Raw genomic sequence first — 16,204 nt, forward strand, 5'->3', positions numbered from 1 at the left:
TCATAGATAATCGGCAGTTTTGAGCTCATTCGAAGGATAGATTAACTTATCAATTTATGTACAGTGAAATGGTCTTTTTTGAAAAAAATATACTTTAATCAGTGAAACAAACATTTTGCCAGGTTTATATGTCTCGATTATGGTTGTTTCTATGTCTATGAGAGAGACACATGCCTTCATCTGTATGGAATCAGTCGATACTTTGATGAAGACACTTTATTGTGAGATCATAGATAACCGAGAGTCCAAACTATCGTTCATAGATAATCGGCAGTTTCGATCTCATTCGAAGGATAGATTAACTTATCAATTTATGTACAGTATAATGGTCTTGTTTTAAAAAAAATATACTTTAATCAGTGAAACAAATATTTTGCCAAGTTTATATGTCTCTGTTATGGTTGTTTCTATGTCTATGAGAGAGACACATGCCTTCATCTGTATGGAATCAGTCGATACTTTGATGAAGACACTTTATTGTGAGATTATAGATAACCGAGAGTCCAAACTATCGTTCATAGATAATCGGCAGTTTCGATCTCATTCGAAGGATAGATTAACTTATCAATTTATGTACAGTATAATGGTCTTGTTTTAAAAAAAATATACTTTAATCAGTGAAACAAATATTTTGCCAAGTTTATATGTCTCTGTTATGGTTGTTTCTATGTCTATGAGAGAGACACATGCCTTCATCTGTATGGAATCAGTCGATACTTTGATGAAGACACTTTATTGTGAGATTATAGATAACCGAGAGTCCAAACTATCGTTCATAGATAATCGGCAGTTTCGATCTCATTCGAAGGATAGATTAACTTATCAATTTATGTACAGTATAATGGTCTTGTTTTAAAAAAAATATACTTTAATCAGTGAAACAAATATTTTGCCAAGTTTATATGTCTCTGTTATGGTTGTTTCTATGTCTATGAGAGAGACACATGCCTTCATCTGTATGGAATCAGTCGATACTTTGATGAAGACACTTTATTGTGAGATTATAGATAACCGAGAGTCCAAACTATCGTTCATAGATAATCGGCAGTTTTGAGCTCATTCGAAGGATAGATTAACTTATCAATTTATGTACAGTGAAATGGTCTTTTTTGAAAAAAATATACTTTAATCAGTGAAACAAACATTTTGCCAGGTTTATATGTCTCGATTATGGTTGTTTCTATGTCTATGAGAGAGACACATGCCTTCATCTGTATGGAATCAGTCGATACTTTGATGAAGACACTTTATTGTGAGATCATAGATAACCGAGAGTCCAAACTATCGTTCATAGATAATCGGCAGTTTCGATCTCATTCGAAGGATAGATTAACTTATCAATTTATGTACAGTATAATGGTCTTGTTTTAAAAAAAATATACTTTAATCAGTGAAACAAATATTTTGCCAAGTTTATATGTCTCTGTTATGGTTGTTTCTATGTCTATGAGAGAGACACATGCCTTCATCTGTATGGAATCAGTCGATACTTTGATGAAGACACTTTATTGTGAGATTATAGATAACCGAGAGTCCAAACTATCGTTCATAGATAATCGGCAGTTTTGAGCTCATTCGAAGGATAGATTAACTTATCAATTTATGTACAGTGAAATGGTCTTTTTTGAAAAAAATATACTTTAATCAGTGAAACAAACATTTTGCCAGGTTTATATGTCTCGATTATGGTTGTTTCTATGTCTATGAGAGAGACACATGCCTTCATCTGTATGGAATCAGTCGATACTTTGATGAAGACACTTTATTGTGAGATCATAGATAACCGAGAGTCCAAACTATCGTTCATAGATAACGGCAGTTTCGATCTCATTCGAAGGATAGATTAACTTATCAATTTATGTACAGTATAATGGTCTTGTTTTAAAAAAAATATACTTTAATCAGTGAAACAAATATTTTGCCAAGTTTATATGTCTCTGTTATGGTTGTTTCTATGTCTATGAGAGAGACACATGCCTTCATCTGTATGGAATCAGTCGATACTTTGATGAAGACACTTTATTGTGAGATTATAGATAACCGAGAGTCCAAACTATCGTTCATAGATAATCGGCAGTTTCGAGCTCATTCGAAGTTTAGATTAACTTATCAATTTATGTACAGTGAAATGGTCTTTTGAAGAAAATATACTTCAATCAGTGAAACAAACATTTTGCCAGGTTTATATGTCCCTGTTAGGGTTGTTTCTATGTCTATGAGAGAGACACATGCCTTCATCTGTATGGAATCAGTCGATACTTTGATGAAGACACTTTATTGTGAGATCATAGATAACCGAGAGTCCAGTCTATCGTTCATAGATAATCGGCAGTTTCGACCTCATTCGAAGGGTAGAATAATTTATCAATATAAAAATTATACTTCACTCAGTGAAACAAATATTACGCCAGGTTAATTCTAGTACTTGAAGTAATTTGCACTGCCTACGTTTTTATTTTTTTTTAACACCAACCCACCACAGTTCTGGAAAAAGCTTCTGGAATAGCGAAATCGTCACAAATTTATATAAATAAAACGTTGAGTATGTTTGTCACACTTAAAAAATGTGTCTAGTTGCACTCCCACTCTACATTAGACGCCATTAGAATGTTTTGACGAAGTGCCAGTGTATAAAAATATACAGGCAAACAAAAATGCAACTGGAAATGTAACGGCATTCATTTGAATACAGGGTGAGTCATTTTTTGATATAATACTGGTCAAACATTTTTCAGATAACATATTCAACTTCTACGCATGAATATACTTGAAAAAGAAAAATCTGAAATTGATAAAATGATAAAATGAAAGTGATGATGGGTGTCTATCTGGAAGTAATTAATTGAATTGATACTTTGAATTATCAGGAGTGCTATCAATATATTGTAGATGATACTGAATCAGTTAGTTTTAAGAAAGTTTTGCTCAACATAGATATTTATCTATGTTGATCTATTAGTCCTTTGTGCTTCATTATGTAGATGGGACAGGTCATATTTCTTAGGTTTAATATAAATGTGTGATATTATAAGAAGTCATTTGAATGAAATATAATGTGACACACTTTGTAAAACAAACACATACATATTAAAATATAAGTAAAAAATAGAAATAGATAAATAAACAAAATGTTATGATATATACGTTACAATGACAGTGATCTGACATTACCAACTGCAAGTATGAATTCATCTACTGTGTAGAAACCTTTTTCTGATAGAAACACTTTCAACTGTTTTTTTGAAAACTTGAGGTGGCAGTGTCTTCATATCGCATGGCAGTATATTAAAGAGACGGATACCAGCAAACATATACTATGCGTGATGGTGTTTTTGGGTGATGAGCATATGGTTATTCCTAGTATGATAATTATGAACTTTCGATCTCGACTCTAGAGTTGTCTTCTATTTTCAAGGATATACGTCAATGTTTTTAGAATGAACAAACAGGCAACATTAAGTATTTTATTTTGACTAAAAATCTCTTTACATGGCGTTCTGTAATCTAGATTAAAAATTAGCCTCAGTAATGCTTTCTGTTTTATGAAAATTCTATCCACGTCAGTTGCTAAACCCCAGAGAGCAATGTTATTGTAAATAATGGACTGAAACTTAGCGAAATAAATTGATATCAGTGCCTTAGTATCTAATTTATTTTTAAGGGATTCAATGAGACAATACGATTGGTTCAATGTCTAGGATGTGAACTCTATATGTTCTTGCCAAGTGAAATGTGAGTCCATTACTGTTCCTAAGAATTTTGTTGAGCTTGTTAATGCCAAGGATTCATTCCGGAAAATTAAATTTAAATCATGTAGGTTTCGAGATGAATTTGCAAATTCCATGCAGACAGTTTTTCTCAGGTTAACTATAAGTCTATTCCTGTAACACCAGTCATCAAATTCGTGTAGGGACTGAGTTTACAAGGTTATGCATTTCTTCCGTTGTTTCACTTGAAAGAATAATGGAAGTGTCGTCTGCGTAAAGGTATATCACACCAGTACTCATATTATTAGGTAGATCATTCACATTTAATAGAAAAATTAGTGGACCGGGTACACTGCCTTGAGGTGTCTCATTTGTTATAAGGAATTTATCGAACATTATATCATTATGTTTCACCTGGAAATATATATTTGTTAGGAAAGACATTAAAAACTGATTTATGTTTCCTCGAATACCAATATTAAATAGCTTATCTGATACGAATTTAATATTCAGCGTATCGAAGGCTCTACTCAAATCAAAAAATAAACCCACCACAATGTTTCTATTATCCATTAAATCATGTACTTCTTGTACAAAGCTGAACGTTGCAGTTTCTATCGAGCGATTTTTCCTGAACCCGTTTTGGCACTTTGTCATTAGATCGAAGTTTTCAAGTAATCATTTATTCTGGCAGATATAATTTTTTCAAAAATTTTTGAGAATATACTGATTATTGATATGGGTCGATAATTCTCGATATTTTTACTGTCACCTTTTTTAGTATAGGGACAAGGACCGCAATTTTAAGCAGGTCAGGATATTCTTCAAAGGAAATACATGAGTTAAACATATATCCAATAACTTCGGTAAATATATTCATGCATTCTTTGATTATTCTTGTGGATACTTCATTATGTCCTGTGCTTTTCTTATTGTCTAACGAGGCTATAACTGTTTTTACTTCATCCGTAGTGACTGGTTCAAAAAACATGGTTGCTTTAGTATTTGGCATTGTAAAACAACTTTCTGAATCTTTCCCTGGAAAATGTTTCCTGATTTTCTAGTCAATTATTGTTGAGAAATACTCTCCGAATGTTACTACGACTTCTTCTTCGCTACTGATTATTTTATCATTATGAACTTATGATGTACTGTTTGGAACCTTTGGTGTGGTAATGAATATTACTGGAGTTTTTTCACAACACCAAATCGTTATTTTTAACACCTCGACACGTGTTTTGATCACCAAGTGATCATATTCAAGAGGAAGATAAAACTATAAATTTCGCGAAACTGAAGCTATTTATGGTATACAGATACATTACATCACCCTACATTAATTTTACAATTAGCCTTATCTATAATTTTACAATATGTCCTTATGTAATGTTCAAATGTTATAGCTATATATAAAACAATTTTCAGCTATGTGAAAATTTATTTCACATTATTGCCTATCTAAATATATTTACAATATATTTATGTATTAATCAGTAACCCAACAATATTCTTTTAACAAGCTATATAGTATGCTATTTGGTATTGGTCCGTCATCGTTATTCATAATATCATTATGTTTACTTGTTTCTAGACTTTCATAGGCATCTAGTTGCCTGTTGTTTGTTAACTTGTCTAACTAATCTTAATGAACTGAAGTCTATGGAATGGTTTTGTTGCAAAATATGATGGGCGACAGCTGATTTTTCAGGTCTTCCATATTTTAAGTGTGTCATGTGTTCCTAATATGTCAGTTTAATAGATCTTTTTGTCTGTCCATAATATTTTGCATTGCAGTCCTTACATTCAATTTCGTAAATTCCAGACTTTTCCGAATTCTCGACTTTGTCTTTTGGACTTCCCAAATGGCTATGTAGTGTATAACTTGTTTTAAAAATCACCTTTATACCTAGTTCCTTGAAAATATTTCCTAAGTTCTTCGTATATTGGTGGTATGGAACTGAGATGTATTTATCTTGATTTTTGTCCTTTCTGAAAGTCAAGATTTCGTTCATTCTTAACCTAAACTTCTTCTTCCTCATTATGTCATCTACAATACCCTCGAGAAACCGTTAGTGGCTGCTATTTCCTGTATTGTACGTTTTTCTTTTGAAAACCTATCATGTGTTAGAGGGAAAGTCAAAAGACGATGCACCAAAAATTCAACACAGCACGTTTGTGCTGTCCACAGTGATGTGAACTGTCAGGAATATACCTGTACGTGCTTGTTTCTTCTCTAAATATATCGTATTCTAACCCTCCATATTGGCTCCTCATTACCAAAACATCAAGAAATGGTAGATGTCCCTTATTTTCTAACTCATTCACGTATGAGTGATTCACGTATGATATATCTGTATAGCATAAATAGCTTTAGTTTCGCGAAGGTTCCAGTTTTTATCTTCCTCTTGAAGATGATCACTTGGTGATCGAAACATGTGTCGAGAAAATAATGATTTGGTGCCATCTTTATCTCGGGCCGAAAATTTTCAACAAATTAGACGTAAATATAAAGGCAGCCCCTAATATAAATATTTTCAAATCTAGATTGAAAACTTTTTTAATTGAAAAAAATTGCTACTCCTTGGATGAATTTTATCGATGATTTTATTCCTCTCCATGTTATTTTGTGTTTCTTTTTCATTTGGCAAATCATTTGTAAATGTAGGGGAGACTGGGGCAAGATGAGATAGCTAAGACAAAACTCGTTATACAAGGAAAATTAAACTTTTTAATAACATTATTTAACAAAAGAGGAAACCATTATACATTTCTCTCTTATAATTAAACGTTGTAGCATGCAAAATCACAGAATTTTTTTTGGCAAATAATGAAAAAATAAACTCGGCAAATTTCCCGTTTTGCCCCATAACTGGGGTAAGATGGGAAACGCTGTGGGGCAAAACGAGTACGCTTTTTAATCGGGTAGACAGCGTTCACAAATGTGTGCCTCTTCATCTTCCTCATCTACTCCGGCACATGAGTTATGCGCCCAACCGTGGCACACGCCGCAGATGACCCAACCTTCAGTTGAATCTGAGTATAAGTACCCACAACAGATGCAAGCATAGTCATCATCCTCTTCTTGGGATGAACTATCTTCCGATTCAGTTTCTTTTTTGCGCCTTTTGGTTTGACGCTTTTTCTGCAGGTTTTCCTTGTCAGTTGTCTTTTTAATCTTCTTTGCAGTCTTTTTTCCAGGTTTCTTCATTTGGTTTTTACCTTTTTCAGTCACTTGATTATCAGTCTTGATTATAGTATCCCATTATGCCCCGATCATCTTGCCCCGATCCACACGTAGGTAAAAAGATGACGCAATTCCAACCTCAAACTTTACCGGCGAAAAAATCTGGTTTGAATTTACTGTTTTGGACTACTATAATAAGCTCGAGATTGAAATAATATAATAACTCAGGTACTTACATGTCTGTACATCAGTTTTCGAATCAAATATCGCGTAAAAACACTTGCAATATCACTTTTTTCTCTCTGCAACGCAAAAACGAGTTCTAACCTGTTCGCTCTGCTTGGACACACTAGCGGAGAGTGAAGTTCGTGCAAATGGCGCTGTCGCCGCACCGAACACGATAACTATTCACGCACACAAACTTACTTCCCGTGCTGCCCCGAACTTCATCTTGCCCCGGTCTCCCCTAAATAGTTTTTTTCTTTTTTTAAGTTGACGTTTTCCTTGTTATTGTATATTGGAAGATATGTTTTTTCATCTTTTTTCCATTGTACCTTTCAACAAGTGAAATATTTGATAATAAATAAATAAATACACATATATACATACAGATATGTTTGAATATGATCATCGACATGAATATACCTGAAAGAACTCATCAGATAATATATCTATGAAAATAATAAATATTTTTTGAATTGAACTCGAAATTTTTGTTTATTAAATTATAATAAAGCATTCCATAGCTCATTGTAGAACTTGATGCCTTTATAATGAATCGAATTTTGCCCAATATTTGTTTTCATTTTCATCAATTTCAGATTGCCTGAATATCTTGTCAAATGGTTGTCTAGGTCACTACTGATTTCGAAAGTCAAATTTGAATGTATAAGCTTATTTTTGGCCAAATGAATGAAGGTAATAATTTGAATTTATGTACGCATGACAAATCTAATAGTGTTTTGGTTTAAACAAGTTGACTTTCAATTTGAGGTATTTCAGGGGTACACCATCTCTTATTTTAAATAGATTTCCGTTTATGGGAGCTATTTTTCTTCGTATTGTTTCAATGTGTTTTCTCCATGATACATTTTCATCTAGAATAAGTCCAAGAAATTTAGCACTAGGAGAATATTCGAAATTTTCATTATAGAATTCAATTGGATCTTTTTTCAATCAATTGATATAGACCTTTTTGATATGAACATATATGGCTCAATAAAACATATTTTTCCTGATACAGAGATGGTAGAGAGCAGCAATTCAATAATATATATTTTGTTATAAAATTTTCACAAAAAAAATTGCTGATTGTTTCTTTCGTGTTCTAATTTGAAGTTTTCAGCTTCATCATTTTTGCTTGGATTGCTGAATAGAATGAGATATTTCAAGACTGTTTAGCTATTTCTTGAAAGCGGAACATTTTATTAATTTGTTCGGAATTGCTATTGGGGCTTTTTGACCAGAATGAAAAGTGAGTTGAGAACTATTATCTCAAAGCCAGATGCTTCTAGATGAGCATCAGATTTTAGATTCAACTAAAAAAAAAAGTTAAAGTTTTTGAACGAGTAAAAGACATTAAATAAGATTCATCTGAGTTGAAATATATTTTTTGAAATTATAACCAACAAAAATGAACTCAAAATCATCTGTACAAAAAGCAGGTACAGTTAACTTTGTAAATAAGTTGATGGATATTGAAAAGGTTTTATCCCTGTAGTACCCAATTTTTTTCGAGAAAGCTATGTGAATTTTCCATACAAGATACCTGTTGCGACCTGCTTTGAATGTATCAACAAATTTTCATCAAATTATATTTTTCAATATTCTCCACAATATTGATTCACATTTTTTGTTCTAGAAACCAGAGACATCCCACAGTGTTTCATAGTACTAACACTACTTCTTGCGAATCAATTCAGTTACCTGATGAAGAAATCTGTAGACGATTCCAATATACCCAAGCTTCACTAAATTCTAAGTTGGAATCACTCACAAACAGATGTCGCCGCAAGTAACAAAGATTTTTTTTGGTGTAATGAACTGATATCATTTTAAAGTTCTTGAAATATTTTCATAATGTTTTTTGGATTTCAAAAGCTCGTCAAATAGTTTTGTTAACAATTGAATTTGAAACTTTTAAATTGTTTGTAACAATGCCTAGATCTCAATAAAGTTATATTTGTGTCAATAAGTTGACTGAACATTTAATGAAATATGCAAACACATACAACAAGTGAAGAGTCAGACACATACACGACTATTTCTTTTTATCTTTTCCTTTCTTGGGAACTTTGTCTTTTCCTTTTTTCTTACTCTTGTCGACTTCAGTTTCAGCTGATTTCTCGCTTTTACCTTCTTTTGGTTTTTTCTCTTCTTTCGTTTTTTTCTCCTTCTTTTCCTTGCCCTTTGGTCGAACCCAATCTTCGAATATACTTTGGAAAAACCGGTCAGTGGCAGCATCTGTTAGAGGAAACATAAACTGTTTGTTTTCCCTTGCTTTTTTCCCTCTTCTTCCTGTATCTTCAATTCTCTCTCAATGCGGGCCAACTCTTCTTTTTCTTCCTTGCTCATAGGAGCTGTTTGTGCCATCTGGACTTTCTTTCCCTTTTCTCTTTCATCCTTTTTGGGTGTTTTTGATTTTTTGCTTTTATCAGTGGACTTGGAAGCCTTGCTTTTGTCAGTGGACTTGGATGTCTTGCTCTTGTCAGTGGCCTTGGATTTCTTACTTTCATCAGTAGTCTTGGATTTCGTAGACTTTTTAGTGGACTTTGACGCCTTGCTTTTCTTTTCTGCTTTGGGTTTCTTCTCTTTTTTGGGGGGCTGCTTTTCTTTCTTTGGTTTTTGCGGTTTTGGTAACTTTGGTTTCTTGACCTTTTGTGGTAATGGCTTCTTTAATTCGCCTTTGAAGCGTTTTGGAATATACCACTCTTTGTTTACTTCTTGTGTTATCAGGTTATGACGATTCCGAAAGGCAGTTTTTAGAAGAAAAAAGTGGAACGTATCGTAGAAACTGAAAAAAAAATTAGTATATGTTTTTTGGAGCCATTGTAATGTATTGAAATTGAGGTTGTAGAAAAACGAATAAACCAAATTCTCATTTAATTAGGAACGTAGACAAATATCTCTGATGATCATGAGGTTTCGTTAAAAAAAATCACAGTTCTAGTACCAGGTGAAATTTTGGAATGTTGTCGTTGTTCAGTATTTATATTCACTATTATTTGTTTACTCTCTGTTTTACCCTGTATATAGTAATATTTAGTTTGATGTTCAGTTGTTGTAACTAAAACAAGGAGAATAAAAAAAACTTTTTTGACTGACATTGAATTTCAATATTTCGTCCTTGGAGAACGGATTCAATCTAGATATTTCGGGAAAAACATAACATTAATTGGTCCTTCGAGCCGGATGGTTTCATTCATCTTTTTAGACAAATCAGTAGTAGACGAGGTTTTCCGCAAGAGATTTATAGTGACAATGGAGGGGATTTTAAAGGCAGTGACAGAGAACTCCAGAAAGGTTTGAAATCGTTTGACCAGAATGAAATGAAAAAATTGTGAATGCTGAAAAATGTGAAGTGGTTTTACAAACCGCCATTAGCTCCTTTCATGGGTGGGTCATGGGAGAGTTCGATAAAATCCATCAAGAAAAATGTGTCGGAAGAACAAGATATCCCCAGGAATATGTTTGAAGGACAGTATTTGCAGAAGTGGAAAATGTACCCTCTGATCCAGATGATATGGAGGCTCTAACTCCAAATCATTTTTTTGATTAAAACTCATCATTCAGCGTTATCATGTGCTGAAACCGATGAAAGGGATTTGTGTTTATTGAACAAATGGAAGGCAGCACAAAAGCTCACAGATTTATTCTGGCAAAGGTGGGCTAAAGAATATCTACCATCTCTAGCAAAACGGGGTAAATGACACCAGCAGAGAAGAAATGTCAAAATAGGGGATATTGTCCTATTTTATGACCCTAATAGTCCGCGGAACATTTGGCTGAAAGGAAGAATTACAAATGTTCACCCTGGGAAAGATGGCAAAATCAAAGTGGTTGATGTTGCTACAGCTTCTGGAACAACATTTAAGCGAGCTGTATCTACACTTTCCCAAGTCTCCCGAGAATAATCAGATTGGAATTAATTTTTTTCATTCGAATCAAATACTGCGCGAGAGAATGTTCAGGATTTATATTCACTGTTATTTGTTTACTCTGTTTTACCCTGTGTATAGTAATATTTAGTTTGATGTTCAGTTGTTTTAATTGACATAAGGAGAATAAAATAAACTTTGAAAACATCGAATTTCAATATTTTGTTCTTCAAGACCGGATTCAACCTATATATTTCAGGTAAAACATAACAGTTGGAACTATTTGGAAAACAGGCAACACATTTGTGGAAATTGGAAGTAGTTAAAATTCAACACAATGCTCTTGATCGGCGGTGTGCCCCAAGGTTCTTTATTATACCCCATACATTTTTAATTTATACAAACTCAGTATCAATTCTGAAATTGACGGGTCACGTTGAATCGCATAATATCAATTCATCATATTTGTTGAAAACATACATGGATATGTTCTAAATGATCTAACTGATGAATCAGTTAATATGCATACCTCCAGAAAAAAATTTCAGTAGTAGTGACATTTCACTGTCTTTAAATGTCGAAAATATATCCATAAACTTAACATGCTTACTTCTTGTACGAATATTGATAATTCAAATTGTGTGATGCAAATTTAGAAAATGAAATATTTCTGTTGTCAAGTATTTTGTATAGAATTGAAATGTATTTTCAAGTTTGTACAGAAAATAACAGAGTACCTTTCTTGTATACAAATGTCTCCATGAGCGCATGGAGAATCAGAACACAGGAGTTTTGTGAGGGCATGAGTGAGAGATTAATGCAAAATCCCGAGCTGCTTTATAACAATCTGTTTTTCGGACGAAAGCTCATTTTATTTAAATGGTTGCGTGAACCGTCACAATTGCCGTTATTGGTCGGATGAAAACCCAAGACAATACGCAGAAATACATACCCAACATCCCCAAAAGTTGAATGTCTGGGCCGGAATATTAGGCAATCATATTATAGATCCATTTTTCATTGATGGAAATTTAACCGGTGATTCTTATTTACCACTTCTTGAAGAAGCAATAAAACCTCGTATAGTTGAAATAATTGAACAGGATCCAAGATTTCGAAATGAATTTATCCATTTTCAACAAGACAGTGCACCACCACATTATACCCAGCAGGTTCGAAATTTTTTGAATAATCATAAGGATAATGGATTGGCAGAAGAGGTCCAATTGAATGGCCAGCACGATCACCAGATTTAACACCACTGGACTACTTTTTGTGGGGATATTTGAAGTTTTAAGTTTATGCTACACAGCCAGTCAATTTGGATGAATTACGTCATAGAATTATTGATGAATCCCGAGCTATAACTCCTGAGATGTTGAATAATGTAAGAGCAAAATTCGAACAAAATCTTTATCGTTGCATGGAGCAACATGGCGCACATTTTGAACATTTACTCCAAATTCCCTATGTGAGTTACCCTTATTAGGTGTTACTTTTTTTGTGTGTGCTTTAAAAACAATTATTGGGATTTATTAACCCTAAAACAGTTTTATAAAGTTTTCTGGGTCATCAGCATTCAAGGAAATCAGCAGGTTGTAATTCGTTGTGTAGGTAAGCTTTTAGAATGATTCACTTTTTTATCAGAAGCATAAAATATCCACGTCAAAAGGCAGCCTTCATAAGGAGGTGCCACTCAATTCACCTAAAATGTGAGGGTGGTAACCAACCACATCCCCGAAAAAATCTCCTCGTAATAAACAAATAATTCTTACTTTTTCACGAAATCAAATGGACACGTATTAGCAGGTTGTCATAAAAAGCAAAAATTTATTTTTTTATGAAAGTTCTGAACGTAAATTGTACCTTGAAAACAAATTGAGTTGAACTCAATAAAAATACCCTTAAATCTTCAAATTATCTCGAAAACTAATCGTTACAAAAAATTTCTTTTAAGAGAGATGTGAAGGTATTCGAAAGTCCTTCAAAACAAGTTGCCACTCGACCTACTTTCCCCATCTAAATAAGGGTCGTCGGACGCACCCCTTCGAGGGGGTGCGTACTACAAAAAATCTGATTAGTCTGAAAGGTGTCCCCCTTCAATTAGAAATCGACGTGTCCGAGCTTTTTTAAAAATCCTACTTTTTATATTCAAAAACGGCTCTGTTAAGTTTTCGTTGTTACACAGTATATATCTACTGGCCACTATTCCGAAGGTCATCTGCGACTATTTTAGTTAATGCAGGGGCAGATCTTTTAACTAAAACGCCATGGGGGTAGGAAATCCAGCAATGTTGCTGAATCTTATATCGACAACTCCATAGCTAACAAAATGAAAATTTCAAAAAGTATAGTAGAATCCATTCAGCCTCCAGCGCCATGAGAACCTGAACACAATAATGCTGTGGACGCTCAGTACATTTCCTCAACTTCAACTTCGACGGCAGCTAATATTTCAATTACCGAAAACATGTTGTAACAAAACGACCTACCAGGAATTACTTTACAAAATTGTTCAAATATAACTGTTAATCACTATTTTGAATAAAATATAAAAATGAGATAATGACATACACGTATTAATATATGTATTTTAATTTTCAATATTCGAAAACAACGCAACCGTAGAAAAAGTACAGTGTACAATACGTGAGAAAATGACATATTCCTCACTTGTTGTACAATATACTATTCTCAAAAAAATCAAATGTATTATATGGATTCCTGTTTCTATGGCTTTCGAGAATTTAGAGATACAGCAATTTTTGGTCTGATCTGAATTTTGATAAAAATAATAATTGTGGATTTCTATTTGTGGATTTTCTGAAAGCATTCGACACAATTGGTCACAATTCTCTTCACATCTATAACATTTGCATGGATGGTTTTCAATTCAACTGAGAAATAGGCAACAAATCCCTTTTGATTAATGTCTTGTGACACTCCACAAGGTTCTAGTCTGGGACCTTATGGTTTTTCATATACATAAATTCTGTACCATCATTGGAATTCAAAGGATCAATGAAATCATACGCAGATGAGATACCTAAAAAAGTCATATGAATCTACTTTATTCTTGGCTTGAAACTCACGAATTGGCATTGAAATAATGAAAGGTAAAACTGAAACTGAAAAAGTCCTAGTTTTGGATGGCAATGCATTTTGAAGAATCTTCGATTTTGCCTTGCTCTGATTACAGACGGAAAGTTGACCTTGAAGAATCAAATTGAAAGTTCAAAAAATTTCTTCTCTCACTGATAATCTCTACAGAGTGTGTCTATTATATGTTCAAGTAAGATAACTTGGAAATATAAACTTCTTCAGTCCATTTAAACTACTAAACAGATTGCAGAATGAAAACATAAATGTCGTTTTGATAATTATTGTAAAATTTATGCAAAGATAAATATCCATTGAATATTGGAAGATTGAAGTAATCACGAATCTGCCGGTTTTTTCATTCAGGTGTGATCAAGAAAAAATAAACAAAATTGAAGATTCCAAATTGATTCTTTATGTTCAAACAGTATTGAAATATTTCACTAGCTGGGATGAATATTCACAATTCATTATAAAAAATGTATATAAAACATGTATATAATAAAGAATTTTTCGAAAAGCTGTACAACTAGAAATCATCTGACATGGATACAATTATTTTTATGGAAAATGAGAAATAAAACCTTCTGTTTTTTCCAATTGTATCTGTAACAACGTTACATTTTCAGAGTTTATCATATTCGTTTTATAGGACGAAACTGCTGTAACTTTATTTACAAATACAATCGATAAAATTTTCATGATTATCCCCTACCACGTAGTAACAGTTATATCCAACAATTATTTTTCTTCCACTATAACTGCTCTAAAATGATAATTCAATATTTCCACTATTATCACATTTTCATATTATTTGTTCCTTTTTATAAACACGGTATTTTTTCGTAATAATGGATTATTATCAGTTTCACAAACAACACAGGAAACAATTTGTTATTCACTACTAAAAAGCTACTGTGAAAGCGAAACATGTGGTGATATTTAAAAAAAATAATCGTTTCCGATGTAATTTGTGAAATTACTATGGATCTTCATCGAGTAACGGCCGATTCAATTTGAAAAAAATGCTATTAATTTGAAAAAAACTTATCCTGGTTATCGCTTTATATTAACTTGTGAAGAATCGAACAATTCCAAATTTTCCTCCATAACAATATTCATTCCATTCGGTAAATTCACTGATGATGTGAAAGTCAAACAAAACTCAACAGCATAATCACTCAACGAAATGCGCATACATGAAAAATCAACACATTGCTTTATTGTGCAAACAAATTTACCAGCGTTTTGTTGCATTTTTTTAACTTCGAACCCCGGTCAGTTGTTTGACTAAATGAAGCAGTGTTTGCAAAATTCAGTTTTAAATCCTGAAATGCACAGCGGGAAATGGATAATTGTGATGAATTGAATCATTCCCGTTTCCTGATATCAACGTTCATCTAAAAATAATGGATATGAATAAATGAGTTTCTACAGAGTGCTCGAACAAGGATGAACTTGTCAAAGATATTTCAATTTGAGCTGATTAACAACTGGTTGATTATTAAATAACTACATTCATCATCCGTTCATCATCTCTCCGTTCATTTTTTGTCATCTTCTTGAAAAAACGAAAAAACTTTCGCTTTGAGTATGTTCAAATATGTTTTTTTCGTTAACCAGCTATAGCACCCTTATGAACGACAACCCTCAGAAGTAGAAATTTGTGCGAGCTAAGGACTAACGTGGTCTTACAGAAACGGCTGGCTTCTTCAGAAGTTTATTCATCTTGATGGTTTACCGATGACTGTTCACCGAGTCATCGTCATCAGTGCATCATCAAGATGAATTAACCTCTGAAGAAGCCAGCACTCGTACTGCCGAAACGTCAGTAATCAGTTCCAAACTACGGCCTTCAAACCCGACTGAACATTGTAACAATGAAAAAGGGTGAATGTTGAAAATATATTTATTGAAGCATTCAATTTATGATGGAAAAAAGTTAGATGTTACTACACAACACATCATTCGTTGATGTGTAATTCAATTATTAATTATTAATTTTATATGACATTCAGTCTCCATCTATTTTTCGAAAAACGAACAATGTTTAGGAATAGAGAAATAAACTGAATGAAAATTGTGTTGACCATGAAAAATACCTTGAAAACAATAAA

General features: G+C 33.0%; 1 protein-coding gene and 1 long non-coding RNA gene across 2 annotated transcripts in view; one reads left to right on the forward strand and one right to left on the reverse strand.

Annotated features, from left to right (window-relative positions):
• Window positions 1–2,398: 2,398 nt before the first annotated feature.
• LOC141482401 (uncharacterized) lies at window positions 2,399–9,819 on the forward strand. Its single transcript, XR_012465507.1, has 2 exons — window positions 2,399–2,693; window positions 8,753–9,819. It is a non-coding gene; the product is annotated as an uncharacterized lncRNA (long non-coding RNA).
• Window positions 9,068–16,204, reverse strand: part of LOC111517180 (uncharacterized) — a 39,201-nt gene continuing 32,064 nt past the window's right edge. Inside the window, 2 exon segments of the mRNA XM_023173254.2 lie at window positions 9,068–9,399; window positions 9,402–9,904. Of these exon segments, the coding sequence (XP_023029022.2) occupies window positions 9,152–9,399; window positions 9,402–9,904 (751 nt within the window). The 3' untranslated portion in view covers window positions 9,068–9,151.

The sequence above is a fragment of the Leptinotarsa decemlineata genome, unplaced genomic scaffold (genome assembly GCF_025532065.1).
Source record: "Leptinotarsa decemlineata unplaced genomic scaffold, Ldec_3_MD MMD2_tig00001064_RagTag_RagTag, whole genome shotgun sequence".
Lineage (NCBI taxonomy): Eukaryota > Metazoa > Arthropoda > Insecta > Coleoptera > Chrysomelidae > Leptinotarsa > Leptinotarsa decemlineata.